This window comes from Paroedura picta, chromosome 3 (assembly GCF_049243985.1).
Source record: "Paroedura picta isolate Pp20150507F chromosome 3, Ppicta_v3.0, whole genome shotgun sequence".
Lineage (NCBI taxonomy): Eukaryota > Metazoa > Chordata > Lepidosauria > Squamata > Gekkonidae > Paroedura > Paroedura picta.
Window position 1 is genome coordinate 154,976,375 of NC_135371.1, and position 26,828 is coordinate 155,003,202.

The 26,828-nt window shown below is 50.9% G+C and overlaps 1 protein-coding gene across 5 annotated transcripts in view; it reads left to right on the plus strand.

Annotated features, from left to right (window-relative positions):
- The window catches only part of KMT2D (lysine methyltransferase 2D), a 96,115-nt gene that overhangs the window by 60,145 nt on the left and 9,142 nt on the right, over window positions 1-26,828 (plus strand). For all 5 annotated transcript variants that reach the window (XM_077328793.1, XM_077328796.1, XM_077328795.1 and 2 more), the window contains 16 exons: window positions 312-460; window positions 1,628-3,798; window positions 7,412-7,535; window positions 8,714-8,804; window positions 9,009-9,072; window positions 9,785-10,017; window positions 10,528-13,536; window positions 14,988-15,131; window positions 17,817-17,981; window positions 18,831-18,987; window positions 19,623-19,704; window positions 20,069-20,244; window positions 20,617-20,744; window positions 22,320-22,455; window positions 22,567-22,691; window positions 24,488-25,631. In XM_077328793.1, coding sequence (XP_077184908.1) covers window positions 312-460; window positions 1,628-3,798; window positions 7,412-7,535; window positions 8,714-8,804; window positions 9,009-9,072; window positions 9,785-10,017; window positions 10,528-13,536; window positions 14,988-15,131; window positions 17,817-17,981; window positions 18,831-18,987; window positions 19,623-19,704; window positions 20,069-20,244; window positions 20,617-20,744; window positions 22,320-22,455; window positions 22,567-22,691; window positions 24,488-25,631 — 8,098 coding nt within the window. The remainder of the gene's footprint in view (window positions 1-311; window positions 461-1,627; window positions 3,799-7,411; window positions 7,536-8,713; window positions 8,805-9,008; window positions 9,073-9,784; window positions 10,018-10,527; window positions 13,537-14,987; window positions 15,132-17,816; window positions 17,982-18,830; window positions 18,988-19,622; window positions 19,705-20,068; window positions 20,245-20,616; window positions 20,745-22,319; window positions 22,456-22,566; window positions 22,692-24,487; window positions 25,632-26,828) is intronic.

Sequence of the window (26,828 nt, forward strand, 5' to 3'; positions counted from 1 at the left end):
GCTTTGAAAGAAGTCAAATCCCCTTTCACTCCCTTAACCGGTCATATTTGCATCAGGTGCATCACAGTAAATCTAGTCTATTATGAACTTTTTTGCATATGATTTACTTAATAGAAGATATTTAATCTCCCCCTTCCAAGGAGTGCGGGGCAGCACACATGGTTCTCCCTTCCTCTTTTTATTCTCACAACAACCCTGTGAGGTAGGTAGCTTAGCCTGAGAGAGAATGAATGGCCCAAGGTTGCACAGATAATCTTGTGGCAAGTAGCGGTTTGAATTAGGTAATGAAAAAACACCCTCCTCTTTCCCAGGACAAAGGAATCCTAGGTAGCCTGGGTACCACCCCGGGAGGCAACAAGCTGGCTGGTGCTGTGATGGTGCAGACGCCCTACGTGCAGGATGAGAGACTTGCCCGGCCACCCCCCACAGCTACTCCTTCCACCATGGATATCAATGGCAGGTGAGCTTGGCAGTCTTAACTGGAAAAGGATGATCGACAGTGAGCAGAATTTTGGCTTTGCTTGCAGCTGACTGATTTTTATCTACAGAAAATTAATATCATTCATAGTAAGGACTGGGGCATGGATAGTAATAATGAACTACTGGCTGAGATTTTACCTTCGACCTGCAGGGCCTTATTTCCTATCAGTTAGCCCTTGATCACCTGTTGTCCTTAACAGTAAATTAATATAGGTATGTGTATTGCCTCTGATTCTAGATTCGGGTGGGTAGCTGTGTTGGTCTGAAGCAGCAGAACAAAGTTTGAGTCCTTTAAGGCCAACAAAGCTTTATTTAAGGTATATACTTTTGTGTGCAAGCATGAAAGCTTATACCTGGAGTAAAATGTTGTTGGTCTTAAAGATGCCACTGGACTCAAACTTTGTCCACTGATTCTGCTTACTGTTTGGCTTGAGCAGAGATGACCTGTCAGCCGAAGATGAATAAACAGAAAGAAATTCCAAGCCGGCAATGGCAAAAAGCTTTATTCAGAATGAGTTCCTAGGTATAAAACCTCATTTTTGTATGTTATAAATGGGTCATTTATAAGATAGTTACCTTTATGGACCTTTGATACTAATAGACCCAAATTATATGACTTAAAACATGAAATATAAGGTATATAAAATATAAGAATTAGATAGTGGGTTGAAGACCTTGTTGGTATCCCTGGAAAAAAAACCAATTCAGAAATAAGTTTACTGAGGAAGCAAAATACGAAAACGATGTTTTATACCTAGGAACTCGTTCTGAATAAAGCTTTTTGCCATCGCCAGCCTGGAATTTCTTTCTGTTGTTTTATACTGGCTTGGGCAAGGGTTACTTTTCTCTCTTTGCATTATTAAACGTGTGAAATTAGCTGCTGTGAGCCTATACAGTTTTGATTCCTAGAAAAAATGCAGGCTTATAATGCATATGACTAGCCCTGGAGAAACAGAAATGCAGGGAGCTTTGCCCTTTTAATCCGAAGAGCATTGTGGCGTATAGAGTTCTCTGAGAAAATATTCACCTCTGGGAGGTTATGTTTAGCCTCACAACCACCTGTAGAATGCAGTGTGGAGGTTTTGGGAAAGCCATTCCTTGTTTCCTGATCCTGACGTCTCTTCCTCTCTGCTCCTTTGTCTTCTAGGCCATCAGTGGTAGCGGCACAACCATTTTACCCTCGTGGTGTCTTCCAAGCCCCGTCCCCACAGCAGCAGATGTGGCAGCAGCAGCAGCAGCAGCAAGCGGTGTCAATGCGTCTCCCAACCCCTTCACGCTTCCCACAGCCGCCCACCCAAGACTTGAGCCGTCAAACTTTGGGCGGTCTTGCCCCACGGCTGGCGGGTCCTGGAGAGCAGCTTCAGGTTTCAACCAGCACTCTAGGAGCCCAGTTCATTGAGCTAAGACACAATACCCAAAAGGGAGTGGGGGGAGGCGGGGCAGGCCCACCTTTTGTCCAGCAGAATCCCCAGGCTCGACCCAGGTTCTTCTTGCCTGGAAATGACAGCCCCAACCAGGCTTTGAAGGCTTCTGTTATGCCTATGCAGGCCCCTGTCCTGGGAACTCAAGGCATGCAGGCTCCCAAAATGTCAGTCTCCATTTCTTCCTCCCCACAGGGGGCAGATGTAAGCAACAACCATCATCCTCATGCCAAGGCTGTGCCCCAGTTGATTCTGCCCCCTGGAAACTTGGAGATGCAGCATGTCCCACCCCGTCCACTCTCTTCATCTGGCCCCAAAGAGGTGACCGTTCCGCCAGCTGCCATGGACGCCCCTCCAGCTGCTGGCAAGAACCAGTTAGGTCTGGCTGGAAGGCAACTGCCCTGTGAAGTGCCAGTGGAGCCAGATTTGGATGATGACTTTGATTCCCACAAAGATCTGGAGGATGATGACGACTTGGCCAACTTGAGTCTTGATCCGGATGTTGCCAAGGGTGATGATGATCTTGGCAACCTGGACAACCTGGAGACCAATGACCCGCACCTTGATGATCTGCTGAATGGTGATGAATTTGACCTGTTGGCCTACACAGATCCAGAGCTGGACACTGGGGACAAGAAGGACATCTTCAACGAGCATTTGCGTCTGGTAGAATCGGCCAACGAGAAGGCTGAACGTGAGGACCTGCTGAAGAAAGAGCCCTCTGTTGGACCCTACCTCAAAGATGATCCTTCCACTGGTGCTGGCAAGCCAGGTGAACAGAAGGCAGAATTGCTGCCCCGAGATGGTGTGCCCAAAGCAAAGGAAGGACTGAATCTTCTCAATGTTCCCTGCTCTTCCTCTTCAGGGGTACCTCCACCCATCATTTCAACCTTCAAAACACACAGTGATATGCTGGACAGCAAATTGGTTAGCCTGCCAGCTGACATAAAGCCTAAGATAGAGGAGGGCTGCCTGAAGCCCTCCCCTTGCCAGTTTAATACCAGCACTTCTGAAAAGCTTGCTGTCAAATCTGAGGCAGCTGAAAAAATGGCCGCTACCTTAGCAGTGAACATCAAGCCTGGCCAGAACCTCATGAGCCCTGGAGCCGGAGGACCTGGAATACGGCTCAGCATGACCCAGTTCCACAGCAACAGCCATACCTCCATCTCAGATAAGGTCCTGTACGGGACCCCAAGCCGCCCGTCACTTGTCCCCAGCCAAATGACCAGCACCAACAACTCAGTCCTGGAAAAGTTTGAGCTGGGTGGCGCGTCCTTGAGCCTGTCAAATCCCCAACAACATTCTCCAGCTGACGATCTAGATAAGATGGAAAGTTCCTTGGTGGCCAGTGAGCTGCCTCTCCTGATCGAAGACCTGCTGGAGCACGAGAAGAAGGAGCTGCAGAAGAAACAGCAGATGTCGGCCCAAGTGCCGGGGGCACCCCAGCACCTCCAGCCTCACGCCATGCTAGCTCACTCCACTCCCCCTAGCCAGCCTCATGATAGGCAGCTGGTAAGCCCCCAGCAGCAGCAGCAGCAGTTGGGTGTTGTGGCCAGGCAGCAGGGAATGGTGGCCAGTCAGCAGCTGATGCAGCAGCAGCGTTTGGCTGGCCCTCAGCAAAGCCAAGTATTAGCCCCACATATGGGAGTGACTCAGAACCAGGCTCACATGCTTGCCACGCAACACAGCATCCAAGCCACACACAGTCAACAGAACCAGCAGCAGGTCCTGGCTCAGAAGCCCATGCCTGGAGTCCAGCCGCAGCCACCACCTCCGCCACCCCAGCAGCAGCAGCAGCAAATGATGGGGCTGAAGCCTCAACAACTTGTGATGCAGCAGCAGCAACAGCAGCAGCAGCAGCAGCAGCAGCTGGCGAACAGCTTCTTCCCTGATACAGGTAGGAAGTAGACTCCTGCATCTCTGGTTACTTAGAATAGTCATAGAATCATAGAGTTGGAAGGGACCTCATGGGTCTTCCAGTCCAACCCCCTGCACTATGCAGGACACTCACATCCCAATCACTCATCCACTGTAACCTGCCACCCCCTTGAACCTTCACAGAATCGGCCTCTCTGTCAGAAGGCTATCCAGCCTCTGTTTAAAAATTTCCAAAGATGGAGAACCCACCCCCTCCCGAGGAAGCCTGTTCCACTGAGAAACCACTCTAACTGTCAGGAACTTCTTCCGGATGTTTAGACAGAATTTCTTTTGAATTAATTTCATCCCATTTGTTCTGGTCTGGGGCAAGAGAGAGCAATTCTGCTCCATCCTCCATATGGCAGCCTTTTAAATACTTGAAGATGGTTATCAGACCCCCTCTCAGTCGTCTCCTCTCTAGGCTAAACAGGCGAAGCTCCCCCATTCTTTCTACATATGTCTTGGTCTCCAAACCCCTCACCATCTTTGTTGCCCTCCTCTGGACACGCTCCAGTTTGTCTACATCCCTCTTCAATTGGAGTAACCGAAACTGAACACAGTGACTTTTCCTTGATTAAATCCAAGAAAGCTTTATTTATTTGTTTTTATTTATTATTTCAATTTATATCCCACCACATAAAACCAAGTAAAAACCCCAATAAAACAATCATAACCCTTCGTACTATAAAAACATGAGGCAGCATAACCCCCATTCCTTCCCAATTCTGCAGTCAATCACCGAGGTTCACAGAATGGTATCGGGGCCGGAGGAGTGGCCCTAGTCATTCTTGGTCCTGGCCTCAACCAATGACCTGGCAGAAGAGCTCCGTTTTGCAGGCCTTGTGGAACTGAGAAAGCTCTGTCAAGGCCCTCAGCTCTTCCAGAAGCACATTCCACCCGGTTGGGGCCCGGACCGAAAAGCCCCTGGTCCAGGCCAAGTCCAGGTGTGCTTCTCTGGGGCCAGGGGCCACAAGCAGATTAGCACCCGCAGAGCAAAGAACCCTGTGGGGGGGGGGCATAAGGAGACAAGCAGTCCCTCAGATAGGCAGGGCCCAAACTGTGGATGGCCTTTAAAGTTAGTACCAAAACCTTGAATCTGTTCTGGGCCCCAGTTGGCAACCAACGCAACTGCTTCAGCACAGGCTGGATATGGGCCCTCCAAGATGTGCCAGTGAGGACCCTAGCAGCTGCATTTTGCACCAGCTATAATTTCAAGATCAAAGACAAGGGTAGGCCCACATACAGTGAGTTGCAGAAATGTAATCTGGAGGGGACCATTACATGGATCACTGTGGCTAGACAGTCTGAGTGCAGGTAGGGCACTTAATAGTCTCACCTGGTGAAGGTGGAAAAATGCCGTATGGGCTACACCTGTAATCTGGGCCTCCGTAGAAACGGAGGCACCCAGAATCACCCCTAAATTTCTGGTCAAGGGCATGGTGTTAAGCTGCACCTCAGCCAGAATTGGTAAACATGCCTCTTGTCCAGCCTCCTTTCTGCCCAGCTGCAGGACCTCTGTCTTGGAGGGGTTGAGTTCCAGGCGACACTGCTTTAACCATCCAGCAACTACTTCCAAACATCTGGTGATTGTTTCTGGGGGGGAGGGGGGAGACCCGCTGGCTGTCCATGAGGAGGTAGAGCTGGGTGTCATCCGCATATTGGTGACAACCCAATCCATAATTCTGGACCAGCTGAGCCAGAGGGCGCATGAAGATGTTGAATAATGTGGGGAGAGTACCACCGTCTGTGGGACCCCACAAGGGAGTCGATAGGGATGTGATAACTCCTCCCCTGCAGCCACTCTCGGTCTGTTTCCGGAGAATGGAGCACAGCCATTGAAGGGTTGATTCCCGGCCCAGGCGAGATGGTGGGTCAACAACTCATTGCTGACTACGTCAAACGCAGCCGACAGATCGAGTAATATCTTGATACAGCTGGCGCCGGAGATCATCCAACAAGGCAACAAGCATAGTCTCCACTCCATGGCCAGGACGGAAGCCAGACTGGCATAGTTCGAGTTCCGAAGGTTATCCCCATAATAATCTGTAGGACTGTTAGTAAGGAAAATACCCAACTCCCACAAGGTTTCTTTCCATCTTATCCTACCACTCTCTGCTTTTGCCCAGCTCTCACTCACCAGTGCATTCCCACGTGTGTCAGTAAAAACTTTGTCCAAAGCAGAGAGTGGTGGTCTGTGGAAGTGCATATTTTAGAAGGTGGGCTCCAAATCAGATACCTTTACATTAGAAAGACTAGTTGGAGCCGCACCTAACAGATTTTTCTTTGCCTCCCAGAAAGCCTCTTGATTTTGATTTTATGCAGGAGTGCCTTCCTCACAATAATTTGACCACTGAGGAAGACCCCTCAGGGTCGAAACATGTTTGGTCCTTCTTTTGCCTTGAAAATCCTACAAGGTTGCCATAAGGTGACTGTGACTTGAAGCCCTTTCCACGACCACGCAATGTATGAATTTTGATTTTAAAAGTAATCAGTTAAAACAATTTATTCCTTTAAACATGCACACACACACCCAACCCCCACTCCCCCGACACTTGTTTACAAAATATTTGGGACCAGCTGATGACCCTAGTGCTTAGCCGATGGTATCCCTGCTTCTGAGTTTCAGTTGTAGAATTCATGGGGGGATAGGTCTATCAGGGCCTTCTAGCCAATCCCACAACCAGGCAGCAATGTCAGGCAAAGGTCCCAGCCTTTGTTATTGTTATTGTTATTGTTATTGTTATATTTCTTACCCACCTCCCCCCGAAGGCTCAAGGCAGGCTACAGCATATATAAAAACCCCAACAACATTTAAACCAATATAATAAAATACAGAATAAAACATCAACCCCCTACAACAAGAAGCAGCAGCATAAAAACCCTTCTCAGACCCAAAACTCCCAACTAATTCCAGCAGGGAAGTGGCAGAGAGGGTGCCGATGATATTTGCTACCGCCACTCTAGGGGGGGGGCACGATCTTCCTCGCCGCCCAGCCTCAACTGTGCCCCGTTGTTGGCCCTCCAGAGGAATTGTTTCACCACTGTGTGAAACAGGATGCTGGACTAGATGGACCACTGGTTTGATACTGCAGGGCCTTTTTATGTTCTTGCCCGTCTGTCCCAGTATACACCTAGAGGGAGTCTATTTATGCAGTCGTAGCTGTCTCACTGCCGAGGGCCACTGTTCTGGAATATAGTGTAGGGATAGTTTCATAAAGCTAGTTGTGTGTGAATCTGACTGTCTATCGACAGAACGGGTTGTCTGAATCCTTCAGCCATGCAGTGATACAGCTGTTGCTCCCTCTTGGAACCTCAGGGAAGTGCTCTTGTGCTGGGAGCAGTTCCTTCGCCTTATGCTGCCGACTACAGAAGTCTACAGCTACCCTGCTAAGTTTTCTACTGTCATATGCAGGAGAGGACCCTTTTGGAAGAAGGCAGCAGAAGGTGTATCTCCAATCAGCCAGCTTAGCTTTAAAGTTGAGATGCTAGCAAGGCATAGGGAAAACCCAGTCATTGCCCAATGGGCACGGAAGGATGGGAAAATAGCACCGTATAGCCTCATTGTTTACTTTTGGTCACCTTTTTCTGTGCAGATCTGGATAAATTTGCTGCGGAGGACATTATGGATCCTATTGCCAAGGCCAAGATGGTGGCCCTGAAGGGTATCAAGAAGGTCATGGCACAGGGTAGCATCGGAGTGGCTCCTGGCATGAGTCGGTATGTACCAGGCCCAGAGGATGAGGCAGTAGTATGACTTCAACCTATAGTTTCCAGGGTCCCAGGGACGTGAGAGCAGCCACCAGGGGAAAGTATGAACTCATCCCTCGCAGCCATAATTGCCATCAAAGTTCAGAATGTTGTGTATATCTTGATTTTTCTAAGAGCTTGGTTATGGACTTACCCCATAGGCCATAGTCACAATTGCCTGTAACACCAAGCCCCTCTTAACTCATACCAATCATTGCTTGGGAGGGCCAGTAGATTACATGAAGCTTTCATAAGACTCATTCAAACCATTGGTCTGCTGAGGTGAGTATCGCCTGTTCTGATTGGCAGCAACTCTCCAGGGCCGCAGTTTGCCCATCCCTGCTCCAGGGTCTCAGGCAGAAGTCTTTCAGATCACCTACTACCTGTTCCCTTTAACTAGAGATGCTGGGAAGCTGGGTCCTTTAGCCTGGTGGTCCCCAACCCCTGGGCCACGAAAGCCCCGGCACCGGGCCGCGGCTCCCTCTCCCCCCCCCCCCCGCAGTGAGAAACTTCCCAGGCTGCAGACTTGCAGCCGGGCAAGCTTCTTTTTGCGGGAGGGGGGGAGCGGGAACCGCGGCCGCCAGTGCAAATGCACATGCATAGCAGGTCCTCGCATGCACGTTTGCGCCATTCACGGCCGCAAATGCACATACGCATATGCGAAACACTTTGCTGCCGCGCTTGCGCAGCAGCCAGATCGCCTTCCCCACCCCACCGGTCTGCAGCCTAATAAAGTCTAATAAAGGTTGTGGACCACTGCTTTAGCCTACAGAGCAGATGCTCTGCCACGGAACCCCCCCCCCCCCAAAAAAAACAATTTCAGTGCATTGGGACAAGGTTTGCCAGGCTGGCTCCTGTTAAGTCCTTTCTTTGGGATACCACAAGCAAATGAATGGCCCATGCTCCTTCCAGTTAATCTCTTTCTGACCTTCATTTAAGGGGAACAATGGCAATCAGGTCTTCTTTGTTGTGCCGCAGCAATGCTTGGGGAAGATGTTGATTGAAGTTGCCTTTGAAAAGCCTTGATTGATTTGATTTATTCATTTTATCGAACCTCCCATCTCGGCACAGACGTTTCGGCAGGACGTCTTGGTGCTGGGGAAATGTTGGCTTCATTTGTGTTCCATGTATCTCTTGTCTCCTTTCAGGCAACAGGTGTCCCTGCTGGCTCAGAGGCTGTCTGGAGCTTCAGCTTCATCTGAAATGCAGAACCACATCCTGCCTGGCTCTGGAGGGCAGGTGAGCAGGGCCTGACAGGCCTTAGGGAAGTCTCAGATTACTTGTTGATGGTAGGGATGAGGGGCGTTCCTTGCTTAAGTGGCCTCCTTGGTATTGGCTAAGAGCTTAGGCGGGAGAGACGGGTGGCGGTGGGGATTGTGTGGTGGGAGGAGATGATGGTTGGGTTGGCGACTAGATATTCTGATTCTTTCCAATCCCTTGCAGGAACGGAGCAACGACCTGACTCAGGCACATCCAAACCCACCCACTTTTGCTCAAGGTGTCATCAGTGAGTAACCCCTCAGTCCAGCACTTAGGGAATTAAATGTCTCTGTGTTGTTTGCATTAAGGTAGCACCCCAAACTTCCTACTCAACTAGGCTCCCACATGTACAAGTCCCTACCTGTTTGTCACAGGTCTCCTGGTTCCAAAACGGTTATTAGCACTATTGAATCTTCTTGTACAGTTGTTAAAATCCTACCCTTTTAGCATTCTTTGCTCACCTTGCAACAGTAAAGGTGGTTAATGGAAGGCACATCAGTCTCGTTGAGTGTGCTTGCTTGCTTGTTGTAGCCAAGAGTGTCTGAGCTGAAGCAGCAGCAAGAATTTGGCATTTCTTGGTTGCCATAGTCACTTGTGGATAGGAAAGGTCTAATGAAGGTTTGTGAATGGGTGAGCAGGCAGTGCTGCCTGCTTCCTGTGACTCATCATAATGGGGGAACAGCATGCCTTTTGTGTCCCTTTTGTGGCGTGCCCGTGTGTTCATGTCTATCTCCTGTCCCTTGATTATCTGTGTGCTTTATCATCATGGGGGGGGGGGCAGAATCTCAGATACCTAAATGGGCCATTGATGCAAAGCAAGTCAACTTGGAAATCCTGCTTTGTTCTGTGTTAATTTTTTTAAAACATTTTGAAAGGCAGAGTTTAGATCATCTGTTCTCCCCACCCCCTATACAAAGCATGAGCTGGCCTGTGCTTGTGTTTCCTGTCTCGCTACCCAGATGAAGCTGATCAACGTCAGTACGAAGAGTGGCTTTTCCACACACAGCAGCTCCTGCAGATGCAGCTGAAGATTCTGGAAGAGCAAATAGGAGTGCACCGCAAATCCCGCAAGGCCCTGTGCGCCAAGCAGCGGACCGCTAAGAAGGCAGGCCGGGAGTTCCCGGAGGCTGATGCCAAAAAGCTCAAGTTGGTGACTGAGGAGCAAAGCAAGATCCAGAAGCAGCTGGACCAGGTAAGCAGCCATGCCGGGGCTTCTGTCGGCTTGGCTTGGCTTGGAAGCACCTTCCTTGGTATGACTAAGGATGCTCATGGCCAAAATCAGAGGGCTTATGAAAATGGCAATAAACTATTGTTTGTTTTGGAGGGGTTTGGGCTTGTTATGGATACAGGAGGTTCAAAGTTGTGAGATCTAAGACTGGCAGAAGAAGAAGAAAAGCAAGGAGGAGAGATCCATGCAGGTAGCTGTGAGGAGAAAAGGAGTGGAGTTCTTTGTAAGTGGGCTGGAAAGGAACTGCTATTGCTTTGGGTGTATCTAGTCTTCTCAGCAAGTATAAGATTTGAAGCAGAGCGTGAGCATCTTGAGGACTTCAGTTTCCATTACAAACAAGGGGAAAACCCTCATTTTTCTGGCACACCCCTCAGAGTTGGAGCAGATCTCTGTATTACAAACAGGGGAGAACAAGGAAGGGGTAAATTGATTGTTTCTCTGAACTGACGCTCCCCCCATCCCCGTTTCTGACAGGTTCGGAAGCAGCAGAAGGAGCACACTAACCTCATGACCGAGTACCGCAACAAGCAGCAGCAGCATCAGCAGCAAACCTCCACCGTCTTGGCCCTCAGCCCCTCGCAAAGCCCTCGCGTCATGGCCAAGCTCCCCGGCCAGTTGCTGTCCGCTCACGGTCTCCAGCAGGGGCCACAGGGCTTAGCGGGCCAGGCTAGTGGCTTGCGGCTTCCTCAAGCCACCACCATGTCAGTGCAGCAGGGCTTGTCATTCATGGGGCAGCAACCGCCGCCGCCGCAGCAGCAGCAGCAGCAGCAACCTCCAGGGGGTGTCGCCCCCAACAACTTCTTTCCCAGCAATCGCCTCCTGCAGGAGAGGCAGTTGCAGCAGCAGCGGTTGCAGCTGGCCCAGAAACTGCAGCAGCAGAACCTCATTGGACAGGTGTCGATGCAGCCGCAGCAGCAACAGAGCCTCATGGGACAAATGGCCATGCAGCAGCAAGGCCTCATGGGACAGGTCTCAGTGCAGCAGCAGCAAGGCCTCATGGGACAGGTCTCAGTGCAGCAGCAGCAGCAGCAGCAGCAGCAGCAGGGCCTCATGGGACAGGTCTCCATGCAGCCACAACCCAGCACTATTAGCCAGACTGGCTTGATGGGCCAGCCCCCTCCTCCACCCCCCACCCCCCAGCCTAGCCAGACCCTGCTCCCTAAGCAGCAAGGAGTCATGGTCCAGCAGCTCTCCCCACAGCAGCAGCAGCAGCAGCAGCAGCAACAGGCCATGCTTGGGCACTCCATGCTGCAGCACCCAGGGATGATGGGTCACCAAGCTGCACAGAGGCAAATGCTCTTGGCTCCGCAGCAGCATCGAGGGCTGGGATCTCCTCAGCAGTTGACCCAACAGGCGCAAGGCATGATGGGGCACCGGTTGCTTTTGTCACAGCAGCAGCAGCAGCAACAACCGGGACTGCTTGGGCAGCAGAGGACGTTGCTGAGTCCGCAGCAGCAAAGCTCGATAGCACAACACCAGCCCCTTCTGGGCCAAGGCCAGGCTGCTCAGCAAGGCAGCTTGGGCCAAGGGCAGGCCTCCCAGGCAGGGTTAATTGGGCAGGCCGCTCAGCCTGGGGGTGTGGGCCAAGGGCAGGGTATAGCCCCGGAGCCCATCCAGCACTTTGCGCAGCACGGGTCTCTGAACCAGCCGCTGCACTTGAGTCAGGGAATGCAGCCAGGCCCGTCTCAGCAGGGCCTGGTGGTCAAGGAACAGCAGGGAGGGCCGGAAGGCACCACCGTGCCTCCTCAAGAGGGGGCAGACAGCGTGCAGCAGCAGCCGCTGCGGCCCCACCTGGTGAGTCAGGACCTGGGGGGTCAGCTGCAGCTGGGCACCCAGGAACCACAAGGGATGGCCAGCCTTGGAGCCCCTCTGCAGGACCAGTCCTCCCAGCTGATGCTTCAGCAGCACGGGGAGCAGCAGAAAGCTCCAGCGGAGATGGGCCAGGCGCAGCAGCAACTTCTCCTGGGATCTCAGGGCTCCCTGCAGCTGCGCATGCAGCAACAGCAGCAGCAGCAGCAACAAAGTGGCCTCCTTCAGCAGCCACTGCGGACTCACCTGCCCATAAACGGTTCCCTGCAGCAAGAAGTGTCTCAGCAGCACCATCACCACCACCACCACCGCGATGCAACTCAGGCCCCCCATTTGCTAAGCCAGCAGATAGAGCAGCAAGGCCAGGTGCAGAATATCGTGGCCCAACAGCAACGGATTGCCGGTCAGAGCCTGGAGCAGCCTTCTAAAGGCTTGCCAGGACAGCTTCAGCCCCAGCCGCAGCAGCACCACCACCTCCTCCAACACCACCACCAGCACCTTCAGAGCCCAGTGGGTCCTCCTAAAACACCAGGGCTGATGGTGCAGCAGCAGCAGCAGCAGCAGCAGCAGCAGCAAAGCATGATGGTCCAGCAGTCATCACCCCAAGGCCAAAGCATCCTGTCCAGCCCGGTCATGGGCCAAATCCGCGCCCAGCTCCAGGGGGTCATCTCCAAAAACCCCCAGCTGCGGAATCTCACTCCTCAGCAACACCAGCAGCTGCAGGCTCTGCTGATGCAACGGCACCAGCAGAACCTGCTGCAGCAGCAGCAGCAGCAGAACCAAGCGTTACGACAAGCCAGCCCTTACCAAGGGCAGGCCCAGCTGTCGCTTGAGCCGTGTCAGCCAGCTGCTCATCAGTTGTCCGTGCCGGGGGCTGCAGCACAGCCTCCACAGAGACAGTCGCCCCTTGCGGTGTTTCAGATTCGCCCAGAGCAAGGTTTCTCCACCCCGGTGGAGCAGCAGAGAGCGCCGATGAGCCAGCAGGCAACGAGTAGTCCCCAACAGCAGGGGGTGTTAAGACTTCCCACTCCTCAGGCTTCCTCCGTGCCCTTGAGCGTTGCTGGGGTGACCCCCACTGCCCAGCAGCATCCTAGCCCTTCAGAGCCAAAGAGACCCTCCCCTGTGATCTTAGCTAAGAGCCCTGAGCAGCGGCTGACCCCCACTGAGAAAAAACAGCCCGCTACTCCCAGCCCCCTGCATCCCCCTGACCCGACCCCTGCTGTCCCAAGCACAGAAGAGATCGTTCCTGGGACTTGCAGCCTCAGGGACTCAGAGTGCCCCACCAGAGACTCCATGGAGCAAGGCACTGTGAACGGGCAGGAGGCGGGATCTGCTTCTCCCCCAGTTAAACGAGTTCCGGCCCCCGCAGGCGATCTTCTATCCGTTACCATCAAACAGGAGCCCAAGGAGGAGGCGGCACAGTGCGCCCTGATGAGCAGCGCCCAGCCGGTCAAGCACGAGGCTAACGGCGCCGTAGTGCTGACGTCAGCCGCCATTCCCGCCACCACGAACAGCCTTGCCCGGTCTGAAGCTGGCCACCTCCTGTTGCAGAAGCTGCTGCGGGCCAAGAACGTGACTCTCGCAACGCAACGCTCAGGGGACGTCAACGGCCACGTGGACGTCAAAGTGGCCGGAGCGGAGGGCCGCTTGCAGGCAGTGCCGGACGTCAGAGCGGTGAGCATACCCGGAATGGAGGACGCGCCAGTGGGGTTTTGTTTTCTTGCTACTGTAGTGCTCTAATCCAGAGAGAAAAGAACTCCAGGTGACTTTGAGAACTCCACACAGCAGATATAGTGCATGTTAGTTAATGCTAACTAATGCTATAGTTAATGCTACACATTACAGAGCCCTGGGTGTGGTTTTTTACAGCAGCATTTCCCTATCTCTCACGGTTGTGAAGAGGGAATTGTATTGTGTTTGGTGTCTCTAAAATGTCTGAAGGGATCCATCAGCGTTGTGGCCACTGACTCATCAAATCAAGGTTTGCCCCTAAAGTTGCTATTACTGCCCTTTTTTCCCGTGAGTTCCTGTGATTATTTAATGTGAGTTTTTTCTGGCTACCAATTTTGGAGTTGGGTTCAGAAATCCAGCCGCTCTTTTACTCTCTCCCTCTCCCCTTGTCTATCCTGCTTGTAGCTGCTGTTCCCCCACCCCCTTCTTATCATCTTCTTAAAAGTCTTCCCATCTACTTCCTCTTGAACTTGTTTTCCTCACAAGTAGGCAGCATCCATGCCCTTTCCATGAGGCTAAAAAGAGGCTATTCCTTTTTGAACAGCTGCTTGTCTAAGGATGCTCGATTGGTCTTCTAAAGCAGGGGTAGTCAACCTGTGGTCCTCCAGATGTCCATGGACTACAATTCCCATGAGCCCCTGCCAGCGTTTGGTGACTGCTAAGTGTAACTTCTTTTCCCGAGAACAAAGCAGGCCATTTGCACAATAACCGATTTGTTAAGATTTCATTTCAAATTTTGGAATGAGGTAGTGGAAAGCTGGATTGTGCAACTTCAGCTTGTGCAGCGGGGAGAGGCTTGAAAGCTTCCACACCTAAGATTCCCTGTGTGGCTGTGTCTCTATATCAGATTTATGTTGTGTACCATACAAGCAATCAAAAATGCAGGCTTAGTGTAGCTTTCTGTCTGATGTGCTGACTTTTTTTAAAAGTGAGGAAGCATTCAAAATGACATCTTCTCACCATCAGTCTGGAGTAATGCCATCTGGAGTTGTACCACTTCGCTTTGCATGATGTGTAGATTGAAAGTCAGGCCCAGCCACGGGGGTGAAAGGTGGGTTACAGAACGGGTTTTCCAGGAAGGAAGATGCACTCAGGCTTGAATCTCATGGCAGATTTCCACAAGTAAAAGGGGTGTGTGTGATTTTGTTCCTGACTTCTCTCTCCCAAGCAGGCCTCTGACTCCATTGACATGATGTCCCTGAGAGTTCCCTTTTCCTGAGCAGCAGCATTGAGAGGGTGTTTGGCCCTGGGGGAGGGGGGAGGTAGGGCAGTGGGAAGCTGAAGTGTATTAATATCCCCTCCCTCAACAGAAATCTGTGGTGGGCCAAGCTTACACTGGCACGTTGGAGTACAACATGTCACTTTTGTTTCCTTTCTGGCACCCTTCCCTGAAGGATATGGTAGCTGCCAAGAAACCCCCGCCTCCCAAGCCCAAACGCTGTCAGAAGGCTGGAGAGCGACTTACCAACTCCCGGAAGAAGCTGCGCAAGGAGGATGGGGTGAAGTCCAATGAAGCCCTAATGAAGCAACTCAAGCAGGTACGTCGAGCAGCTGCCCAGGAGGGTGAGGGGGAAGGTTTGCTTGGCCAAAAGGTGGAGTGAGGATCTATGAAACAAGTCTCTTTAAGTGCCTCTCTGTGGTCAGAGCCCTTCCCTCCCCGTTCGGCATTAGACGAATGCAAGGTGAATTTAGGTCATCTTCCATTACTAAAGAGAAGTAGCCAACAGGATAACGTGATCAGATTTCAACATTGGTAAAGCGGGACACCATTGACCGGGGGGGGGGGTTCTTGATTAAAAATTTGGTCTATATGGAGCAACAATGTTCATAGAACGCAAAAAATAGTATTGTAATAAATATTTTTTAATTTCAACATAAGTACAATTTGCCAGGTACCCCCAGATGTCCCTCCAAAAGTGGGACAATGTGGTCACCTTACGACAGGAGCTACCGCAGGTCCCTGGATGAAGCTTCAACATGGGTTCCCCACGCACCACATTTGAACTCCCCACGTACAGAAGAATACACACACTTGGTTAGAACAGTTACACTGCAATTGCCCTTCAACAGCAGGTTTGGTGATTCCTCAGTCACAGCTGACCTAAATTTTGTTCCATTAGTCCCTCCTCTCCTTTCACAGCTACATACACGGTGATGATAATTCTGGGGAAAGGTGATGATAATTCCGAGTTTAAACAGCATTTTCATTCCAACCTTCAACTACACTTGCTAACAGGTATAAATGATAAGCACCATTTGCAGGAGGGTGCAAAGTAGGGATGTGTGCCTCGGAGGAAGTATTTTCATATTTCAAAAAGGGCATGAATACTAGTATTCGTATGGTATTAATATCCACTGGAACCAGGTTCAGGGTTTTCCAGGTTTCTGGAATTACTAGGGTTCCATTACTCCCCATGGGAGACCTTGGAGGGGTGGGAAGGGGCCTTGAGTGGCTGAGTTTCAACCAAATAACACCAAAATTGCAGGAGAGCAGAGCTAGTGCTCTCTGTCCACTAAAGACCCCCTAAGCTTCAAGCAAGTTGGCCCAGGGGGTCCAGTTCTACAGGTTTATGAGCAAGGTTCCCCAAGCTATCTTACAAGCTGGGGTGCAGGCTGGGAGGAAGAATGTATCTTATGGTAGTAAACTCCAGTAGTGTCTGTGACTGTGGTATAGGTAGGCAGGCACACTGTATCATGTGACCTTTGAATGCAATATCTTTTCGGAGCCTAGAAAGAAATCCTTCCTTTCTCCAGAATATAAATCACATAGAGATGTTAGCTCTTTTATTTGGAAATAATAGCCGACGTATCACTCTGAAGTTTTATGTATTTGTGATAGATTTCTGCAGCTGTCCAAATTGGGTCTAGCTTTCTCTGTTTTAGTAATCTGCTTAAAAGTAATTAGTTAAGGAGTAGTATGAGGTAGAGAGAGGGGTGGATTCCCAAAGTACTACTCCCAATGCCTGAAAATACTGGTAAGGTATTTTTCAAGCATATATTTGGACCGGGTGTATCTGAGCACACATCCCTAATACAGAGTATCTCAAGGCGTTTTCTATAATTATGCACTCTCCTTGTCACTCTGCTGTTGTGCTTCTGCTGTACCAGGCGTGCCTGGCAGGGTCGAGCAAATCATTCAAATCTAAGGGGCTTGTAGGAGTAGGAACTCCCCCCAGCTCATTCATTCACACTGGGTAGGCTGGTTGCAGGAGAAACAAGTAGGCAAACATCCAGGGAAGAACAGATGGCTAACTTGTTATTCATTTTTTAAAAGCTACATTCCTCCTTTGTGTTCATGTGCCTTAAGGAAGCCATTCAACCATGATGGTAAAAACAGAAATACAACCATGTTAATGCTAATCAAAACTGCAAAATGTGTAACTGTCAGGGGGAGTAATGCAATGGCATGGATCTCTAGGGACTCAGAGTAGGAAAGGCAAGAGAGAGAGAGAGTGTGTGTATGTGCTTTAATATAAAATAAAACACTGTCCTACCAAAGGCTCAGACAAACAGGACATGGCTTAACCTAATAGGGGTGGTGGCAGCATTAGGTCGACCTTTGGGATGGAATTTCACAAGCAAGACACAACTTCAGAAAAACCACCGTCGGCCTTGCTTAAAAAGACAAGGGAAGCTAGAAAAGGGATATATTGGAGCAGGCGGTCCTTCCTCCTAATCCAGGCTGGAAGCCAGTGTAGCTCTGTGGGCACTGGCAAAAGGTACGCATCACTGCTTGACGTTTTCTGAAGCCTTTTCAATGGTAGCATCCGATGCAATCCATGAAGAGAATCTGGTCTGGACACTGCTGAGGAATGGATCCCTATGGCAGGTCCTATTTTTCAGAAGGGCTCCCAGCTGGCATACCAATCAGAGTTATTACGAAGCACTCTTGGCTACAGATACCACGCAAATAGGGATGGGTGATTTGGTTTGGATAAGCTGAAAAGTACTCAGCTGCCAAGAGGTTCTCCCTTTATAGCAGGGGTAGTCAGCCTGTGGTCCTCCAGATGTCCATGGACTACAATTCCCATGAGCCCCTGCCAGCAAACACGTTTGCTGGCATGGGCTCATGGGAATTGTAGTCCATGGACATCTGGAGGACCACAGGCTGACTACCCCTGCTTTATAGTACTGTCCCCTTATAGTACTGTCCTTGGGATGTCAGTGTGTGAAGCAACCATCTCCCCAATTCAGCTCTCTCTTTCTCCTCCCCCATCCTTCAGGAACTCTCCTTGCTGCCTCTGATGGAGCCTGTTATCACAGCCAACTTCAACCTTTTCTGCCCCTTTGGGAGCAGCCCCATCAATGGCAAAAGCCAGCTCAAGGGCTCTTTTGGCAACGCTGCCTTGGACAGCATTCCAGACTACTATTCACAGCTGCTCACCAAGGTAAGGCCGGCCCTTCCGAGCCTGCTGGGCAGGCACAGGGGTTTGGAGGAAGGAAACCGGCGGGGGCTACTGGACTGCTTCATGTCATTTCTCGATGCCATGGGTCTCCATAATGATTTTTATTTTTATTTATATTTTGATCTTCAGCCTGCTACTCCCAGAAGACAGCTCGTGGCAGGTTACAATAGTCATTTTCTAATAAAACCCATTAAAAACTCCTCAAAAAAACCAACAATTAACTAAGCGGCAAAAAAACCCCTATCTCCACCCTCTAGACAGTGCTCCCTGCTTCAGGGAGGGGTTTAGGCCGATGACCTGGCTCAGCCTGGGGGTGGGACCCAAGATCTTCCTCCCCCTTCTCCCCCCAGCCCACCGCAGCCTCAGCCAAATACCTGATGGAAGAGCTCCGTTTTACAGGCCCTGCGGAACTGTGATAGCTCCACTTGGGCCCTCAGCTCTCCCGGGAGCTCATTCCACCAGGTCGGGGCCGGGACCATAAAGGCCAGGCAAACTTCCCTCAGGCCGGGGACTTGACCTTCATATTGGTGGCCATCATAGGAGTGAGAAAGGGGGGGAAAGGCTTTATAGGTTGACGAAGAACTCTTCAAGGTTTGCAGGGGTGAGGACTTGTTGGGGGAAACCTAAGGTAGACAGCTGATTGGATCAGATCTGGAGGGAGACCCCAATGTAGCCTAAGGCAAACAGATGCCACTGCTGTCCCCGCCCCCCCCCCCCGATCATATGAGCTATGGATGAGTCCGGTGTTATCCAGCAATGTTTTTAGGCATTGGAAAGGAGGAATCAGGCAGGGGACTGTAGCGGTCGCTGACTCCTTTGTTGTTTGTCTAGAACAATTTAAGCAACCCGCCAACACCACCATCTTCACTGCCCCCCACGCCTCCCCCCTCGGTGCAGCAGAAGCTGGTGAATGGAGTTATGTCTACAGAGGAGCTGACTGAGCAGCCTAAGGACCCGGCCCTGCCCCATGAGCCTGAAGGACAAAAGGGTAAGGCCGAGCTCTAAAATGATGAGATGACTTACCTGGGCAAGAACTGGGGAGAGCTTGCTTCAAATACGCCCTCAGCAGTGAAGCAAACTGGGCACCCTTGGTTCCGTCTCACACTCTCAGTCTGACCTACTTGACAGTCTGGTTGCGAGGGTAGAATTGGGGGTGGGGGATGTGTATACCAACTCGAGCTACTTGACGGAAGTGCAGGATTTGAAATAAATATGTCCAAATGGTCTGGGAGCATCGGATGCCACATTGAAATTAACCATGTCTGGACCCAATCATTTTCTGGCTAGGAACCCTACGAAGCTGCTCTTGATCTTCATAGCAGAAGCACCGGATAGAAGTAAAATCTGCAAGACCCAAGTGACTTGGGATTCCTCCTGCAATTGATCCCTCTTCCCTAGAAGTCAGCTGTAGGAATAAATTTAAAGGGGGATAGGTGTGTGCCAAGCAGTGGACAATGGGATCATTCTTATGCACGTTGACTTCTTAAGGTTCTCTGTAAATAGATGCTGCATTGGTGTTTATAGAGCATTACTGGGGTTATTGTACAGTGTTTGGACAAAAACTTAGTCTTGCTTTCTGAGCATCCTTTGACCCTTGTTCTCTGCCCCCCCTTTTTTTGACAGATGCTCCCCCTGTGGAAGTGAAAAGTGTTGACCTCCTAGCAGCCCTTCCCACCCCCCCTCACAACCAAACTGAGGATGTCAGGTAAGATTGGAGGAGGCCCAACAAAGCAATGGGCAGAGTTCACAGTCAGAAGTGGAGAGACTGTCTGAGTGTACTGCAGTCCTGAGTAGCTGCCTTGGGAGGGCTGTAGTGCCAGGGCGAATGGATCTGCTGCTTCCGAAAGATCAAGAAAGCAGCTTTTAACAACAAAAAGAAGGGGGCAATGAGCCATTTTTTCTAGCAAATAGCACACCTACATTTAACTGGTTACTAGAATGGCTGCAGTTGGATATTGGTCTCTCCTGCTGGGGGAGAGGGGCTGGATCCTCCCTGAACCTGCTCTGAAGAAGCAGGGCAGGGATTAGCAGCAGCCTTTCTAGACCAGTCCCTCCAAACTCCTCCGCAGGATGGAGAGCGATGAAGAAAGCGATTCGCCTGACAGCATTGTCCCGGCATCGTCTCCTGAGAGTGTCCTGGGAGAAGAGATGCCACGCTTCCCTTTGCTGGCTGGAGCCAAGGCCGAGATGGAGGAGCGCCCATTATCACCTGTCATCCCTATCATCCCAAAGGCCAGCATCCCAGGTTTGTGGGGGAATGGGCAGGGTGGGAGACGGAATGCATGCTTGGGATGGTGTGATGTTGAGCAGTCGGTGGCCTGTTGAGGTGGATGGAATAGGATCTAAATTGCACTATTTTTATTGTCTGCAAGGAAAAAATGGCTTTAGTGGGTATAAAGGTCATCGGAAGCTCTTGGTAATATGTCACCAATGCTTAACATGCAAATGGGATCTTGGTTGAAGGCTAAACTTTCTGGAGATCTAGAGTTGGTTCTAAATTGTCCATTTGCTGGGAGGCTGCACCGGTCGCAGATTGCAGTCTTTGGAATCCGGTTTCTATGTCCGGTCATAAAGTGCTCCTGATTCCCATTGTGTTTCTTTCCCGTCTGCTTCTCAGCTTTCCCAGATAACAAGCCCTACGTGGCCCTGGAGCAGGTGGGGAAGGGGGCGCCAGGCACTTCGTGGGACAAGGCCAAGGGCAGTGAGGTATCTGTCATGCTCACTGTGTCTGCAGCCGCTGCTAAGGTATGTAGCAGGTGTCATGAACCTCGATTCATGCCCCCAGATTGCCTAGCATTCCGGTATTCCTGATGCCCCTTTGACCCCAGTCTGCTGCGTATTTTACATGCACTCTGAACCTGTCGCCATAAAACCTTCAGGCCTCTCCTGCCTTCTATCTATTGTCTAAACCTCCCTTTGCATCCCCCTGATGTTCTCAGTGGGGCGTTCTTATCTCTTCTGCCCAAAACGGCCTTATGAAATGCGGAGACAAAACAGAGTTGTTACAAAGTAGATCAAAGGTGGGCCATCTGGCCTGGCCTGAGAATCTTAGCACCCTTGTGCTTTCCCACCATAATTCCAATGTCCCTCTCCCCTATGGTATGGGTCCTATATATGTAACCAATGTGCCTATGTCAATTGTCTCTGCCAAGAAGTTTGCTCAAAGCTTCTTAGCTGCTTTCAGTCTTTTGTATTGCCTACTGAATAAAGCTCTTCTTTGGATTTCACCTGGAGATCTCGGATGCTTACTTTGAGAGGACTTTACTAGCTGAACTCTGCCCAGTTCATGACAGCAGGAGGGCATCCGACCAAGGGGCAAGCCCCAAAGTCCTAGCATGGAGATCTGACCACCTGATGGCAGGTCCCATCTTTCTGGAAATCACCCCAGTCACCCTGTATCCAAATTTTCCTCTCAGACAGAGGATCCTTGACCCTGAAGTGTGAGACTGATCTGTGCTGTCCGTTTTCCAGTTGCCATAGCTGGCCTGGTCCCTCCTTCAGCAAACAGCTACCCATTTCACCCACTCTTGCCAACCCCTTCATGATCAATGTTTGATGCAGCCACTCTGCCCCGCCCCTCCATGCGGCAGCTTTGCCTATCTTTGCTGAGCTGCAGTGAGGGGGGGGGAATGACACCACACCTCCTCCATCTCTGCCTTTGCTGCCATTTCCCCACACAATTTTACTTCAGCCTTGTAGTCTTGCCTTCTAGTGATTTCCTATCTATTTCTTAACAATTTCAGCCACACCATCTCACTGCATGCGCCTGTGCCGCCCCCTCCCCCATTAGCCTCCTGCCTTCCCTCCCTTGCCTCACTTGGTTCTGGCCCTCGGGCTGTATATTTGATCCCCCCCCCCTTTTACACCATGCAGGCTCTCAGTTGTGGGAACCTAATATTTCTCTGTTCTCTCCACTCTCTGCATAGCTGAAGAAAGGACGTGAGGTAGGAGCAGCAGAGGAATTGGCTTAAACCAGGGAGCATACAAGAGTATAAGAAGGACAGTCTAATAATTAAGCTAAACAGAGAGAAACAGACCTATCCAAGGGCAATACAATAAATATATTAATAAAAGAAAGAAAAGTGTCCTTTTCTTGTAGTTTTCCTTATTTCTTTATTCTGTAGGACTTCTGTCAAAACGGAATCCAGGTAATATCCGTTTTCAGTGAGATTCTTTCATCAGTGTCAAGTCCTTATATATAATAGTATAATACTGGCCACAGGCTCACATAGGTATGGGGATACCGGTCTGTATTGCCCTGCCAGGTTTTGGTTGCAACTGTCCATCCTCCCCTTCCCCAACCTCTTCCGCCTCTTACAGAACCTTAACGGCGTCATGGTGGCGGTGGCTGAACTGTTGAGCATGAAGATCCCCAGTTCTTACGAAGTGCTGTTTCCAGACAGCCCCATGCGGAGTGCTGCCAGTGAACCTCGGAAAGGTGAAGCTGATGCACAAGGTGAGTGACTTGGACTGGGCCCTACGTCTCCCCGCCCCCCCTCCCCATACAATTTATCCACTGCTGACCATAATGGTGTTTTTTCCTCCCTCTCTCCCTTTTTCTCATCAGGCAAAGAGAAGCCGGCTGCTGCCAAGGGGCCTGAAAGTGGTCCTGAGTGGCTGAAGCAGTTTGACGCCATGCTGCCTGGCTACAGTCTAAAGAACGAGCTGGACATCTTGACGCTGCTCAAGCAGGTGGGGAAGGGGGGAGGGAAGGGCTCTTCCCACAATCCTCTCTCCCTTGTCAGTGGACCGCCCAAAACACTGGAATAGTTCCTTGCTCCCGGAGCATGGGGGTGGCAGGGGATGGACATCTTGGCAGAATTCCCCATCTGCCTATTATATTCTTATTTAAAAAATGTATATCCTACATTTTCTGCATGCAAGTCCTCAAAAGTGGCTTCCATTTCTTACCTTCAGTTAAAGTGGATTGGCAATTTCATCACCAACGGGATGAAATTAATTCAAAAGAGATTCCGTCTAAACATCCAAAAAAAGTTCCTGACAGTTAGAACAGTTTCTGGTGGAACAGGCTTCCTCGGGAGGTGGTGGGTTCTCCATCTTTGGAGATTTTTAAACAGAGGCTGGGTAGCCATTTGACAGAGAGGCTGATTCTGTGAAGGTTCAGGGGGGTGGCAGGTTTCAGTGGATGAGCAATAGGACTATGAGTGTCCTGCATAGTGCAGGGAATTGGATTAGATGACCCAGGAGGTCCCTTCCAACTCTATGATTCTAAAGACTGGGCAGACAGGAAGGCCTCCTCTTAAAGGATGTTAACAATAGGGGTCAGGTGTTCCCACGTTGGGAAGGAATTGAACAGTTGAGAAGGCCACACCAATAAAGATGGTGGTGGGCAAGCCTGGTTGACTCAATGAGGTTGGACTTCACCTTCACGAATTCCATGTCATCACAATAATTGCCTTTTTTTGTGGTGCCTGGCCTTGGCCAAAAGGTAGCATTTGAGTGATTCATTCCAGTGTGCTTTCTTTTCTAAGAAATTAGAGGAGAGTGAAGGGCCACGTAACACGCAAAACTCAGCTCCAGATTCTCTCCCTGCACCTTTCAAGGGGCTGTGAGACTGGATTGGGGCTGTGACCTCGTTGGAGTGGGGGGGGGCACTTAAATGTCGCCTGCCTTTTTAGCAGGGTGCTGCAGGGGTGGATCCAGCCTTCCTGCAGCTGAAGGAGCCTTTCTTCAACTTGAAGTTGGAGAAAGATTCCTTAGATTGGAGGAAGGCTTTGCACTGGAGCCAGAAGGAAAGGTTGGTGTAAATATGTTAGGAACTAAACTTTGCTTAGTGGACTGGCAGGATAAAGTAGGATTCATCCCGCTCTCAGCAGGGGTTCCAGATGTGGTGGGCATCCTCGGATCATCCTTACCACCGTGGGAGGCTGAGAGTGAGCAAGAGCCCCCATGAGAAGGACTGGGGATGCAACAGGGGAAAGGAGAGGCTGAGAAGGGATGGCAGCAGCTCCTCAACTTAGTTCATCCTGCTGGGGTCTCCTTCCCTAGCGCAGGGGTTTAAATTTTGCATCCAACCCGCCAGGACAGTCACAACTCGCCTTTGAGTCACAGCCCACAATTTGTGAAGCGCCAGCTTATGATACTAGAGAGTACCACAGAACCCAACTCACTTCGGCTGATGTGTGTGGAGTTTCTCTCCCATTCAGGGATATGTCTGTTGCGTATCTGTGAAGGCTTTGATTGTTAAAAGATGTGGAGAGTCTAATTTTGGGGGGGGTGGAATGCTCCTCATGACCTCCATCCACCCACTTGCCCTAATCAGCTATTCTTCCCTATTGCCCCAGTTCTTTAGAAAGACCACCAGGTTGGGTATCTTAAGCCCAGCTGGTGGAGAACAAGCTTGAGTGTAAAGTGGACCTTGCAAAGCTTGGGAAGGGGAGACTGGGACCCAGTATTCCAACCGTAGCCTCCAAGTTCCTAAATGGAACCCAGATCTCTCCTTTAAGACTTTTCTACTCTATTTCCAGGAGAGCCCAGCTCCAGAAAAGACAGCCCAACACTGCTACATTAACAACGTTGCCAATCTGGATGTGCGGCAGCTCTTGACGCTCCCGGAAGAGCCATCTCCACCTCTTTCCCCTTTTGCCCCTTCCCCACCTAGTCCGCCCAGGGCCCCGGAGCCCGTCCCTGAACCGGAGTTGCTGCCTGTCCCCACTCAGTCCCCCCCAGCTCAGTCCCCCAAGGAGGAAGCGCCTCCGTCCCCGCTCAAAGCCAAGCCCCGCTCCCGGCCCCTGGAAGACAACGAGGAGAGCAAGCCGCGGGTGAAGAAATGGAAAGGGGTGCGCTGGAAACGGTTGCGGTTCCTGATCACCATCCAGAAGGGCGGTGCCAAGCGTGACGGGGACAGGGAGATCGCAGAATTCGTGGACCGCTTGGCCACCACCCTCCGGCCTGACAAGGTGCCTCGCGACATGAGGAAATGCTGCTTCTGCCACGAGGAAGGAGATGGGGCCACAGATGGGCCCGCCCGCCTCTTGAACCTCGACCTTGATTTGTGGGTGCATCTCAACTGTGCTCTGTGGTCCACTGAGGTTTACGAGACCCAGGGCGGAGCCCTCATCAACGTGGAGGTGGCGCTGCACCGGGGCCTGCTCACCAAATGCTCGCTTTGCCAGAAGACCGGCGCCACCAACAGCTGCAACCGCATCCGCTGCCCCAACGTCTACCACTTTGCCTGCGCCATCCGGGCCAAGTGCATGTTCTTTAAGGACAAGACGATGTTGTGTCCCCTGCACAAGCTCAAGGGCCCCTGTGACCAGGAGCTCAGCACCTTCACTGTCTTCCGGCGGGTCTATATCGAGCGCGATGAGGTCAAGCAGATCGCCAGCATCATCCAGCGTGGGGAGCGCCTCCACATGTTCCGGGTGGGGGGCCTGGTCTTCCACGCTATAGGGCAGCTCCTGCCTCACCAGATGGCGGACTTCCATAGCGTCACCGCGCTCTACCCCGTGGGCTACGAGGCCACCCGCATCTACTGGAGCCTGCGGACCAACAACCGCCGCTGCTGCTACCGCTGCACCATCTGCGAGAACAACGGCCGGCCTGAGTTCGTGGTGCAAGTTATGGAGCAAGGTCTGGAGGACTTGGTCTTCACGGACTCCTCGCCACAGGGTAAGGATCAGCTCTGCTGCCAGGCCTCATTCCTGTGCAGTTGTTGGCCCCCAAGGGCATCTCCCTCCATGTATAATTGTATAATATAATATTTGTATAATTGTATAATCATGGAGGTCTAGAACCTTGCTGTGCAAATCAAGACTTTGTAACCAGAAATTGCAGCTCGTCCATTAGGAACGGCTCCACGAATGCAGCCTGCTGAATGACTGATGTGAATTGCGGTCTAGATTGCATTGCTGGGCCGAAAAACAAAAGCAGGAATCACAAAGGCAATGTTGTGTAGTAGTTTCCTCTCTCTATGTTTAATGTTAACATAAATTCAAGAGTTACACCAAAATGGGGTCCTAGGTTAAATTACCCGCTTTCTGCCTGTCTTCGTCAGTGGTTGCTCTTCAGTGTATAGTTAGTTCCTTTATGAAACTAATAATAATAATGCGTATCACATTGGTTGATGCTCATCACAGTATGGGATTTTCAAAAGGGGCGTGAGCTGCAGCATTTGGAAATTTGGAGAGAAGTTCTCAAGCGTCAACATACAGATAGCAGGTTGGGAAAGTGCCAGAGATGCAGACAGAGGAAAGGAAGCTGAGGATAACATGGATAGTCCTCTACTGCAAGGTTGCTGCATCAGATTTGAGAGGGGGTGATTGGGTAGGATAAACAGTGTTATGCACTGGATTAAGAGTTAAAAAAACAAAAGAGTTGTCTTTTGTACCCCATTTTTCACTACCCAGTCAGGTCTCAAACTCGCTTACCTTCCCTTCCTCTCCCCACAACGGCCAACCAGTGAGGCAAAGGAGGCTGAGAGCTCTGACAAAACTGCTCTTTGAGAACAGTTCTAATAGGACTATGACTAGCTGAAGGTCACCCAGCTGGCTGCATGTGTATGGAGGAGTGGGGAATCAAACCCGGCTCTCCAGATTAGAAGCCACTGATCTTGACCACTACACCCAGTTGTTGCATTTCCCATCATGTAAAACAGTAGTGATATTTTCAGCACATGATGGGTAAGCACTCTTCTCCCTCCTCCCCACCACCACACACTCCCCAACAAAGAAACTGATGCATCGAGGCACACAGATCAAATACACAGGCTTATAATCACAGCCGTTTGGTTTAGAGATGGGTGGGGGTATTCCTGAAACCTGAAATGTGATGAGAGACTGCTTTCCTCTGTGAGTCTCCCGCCCTACA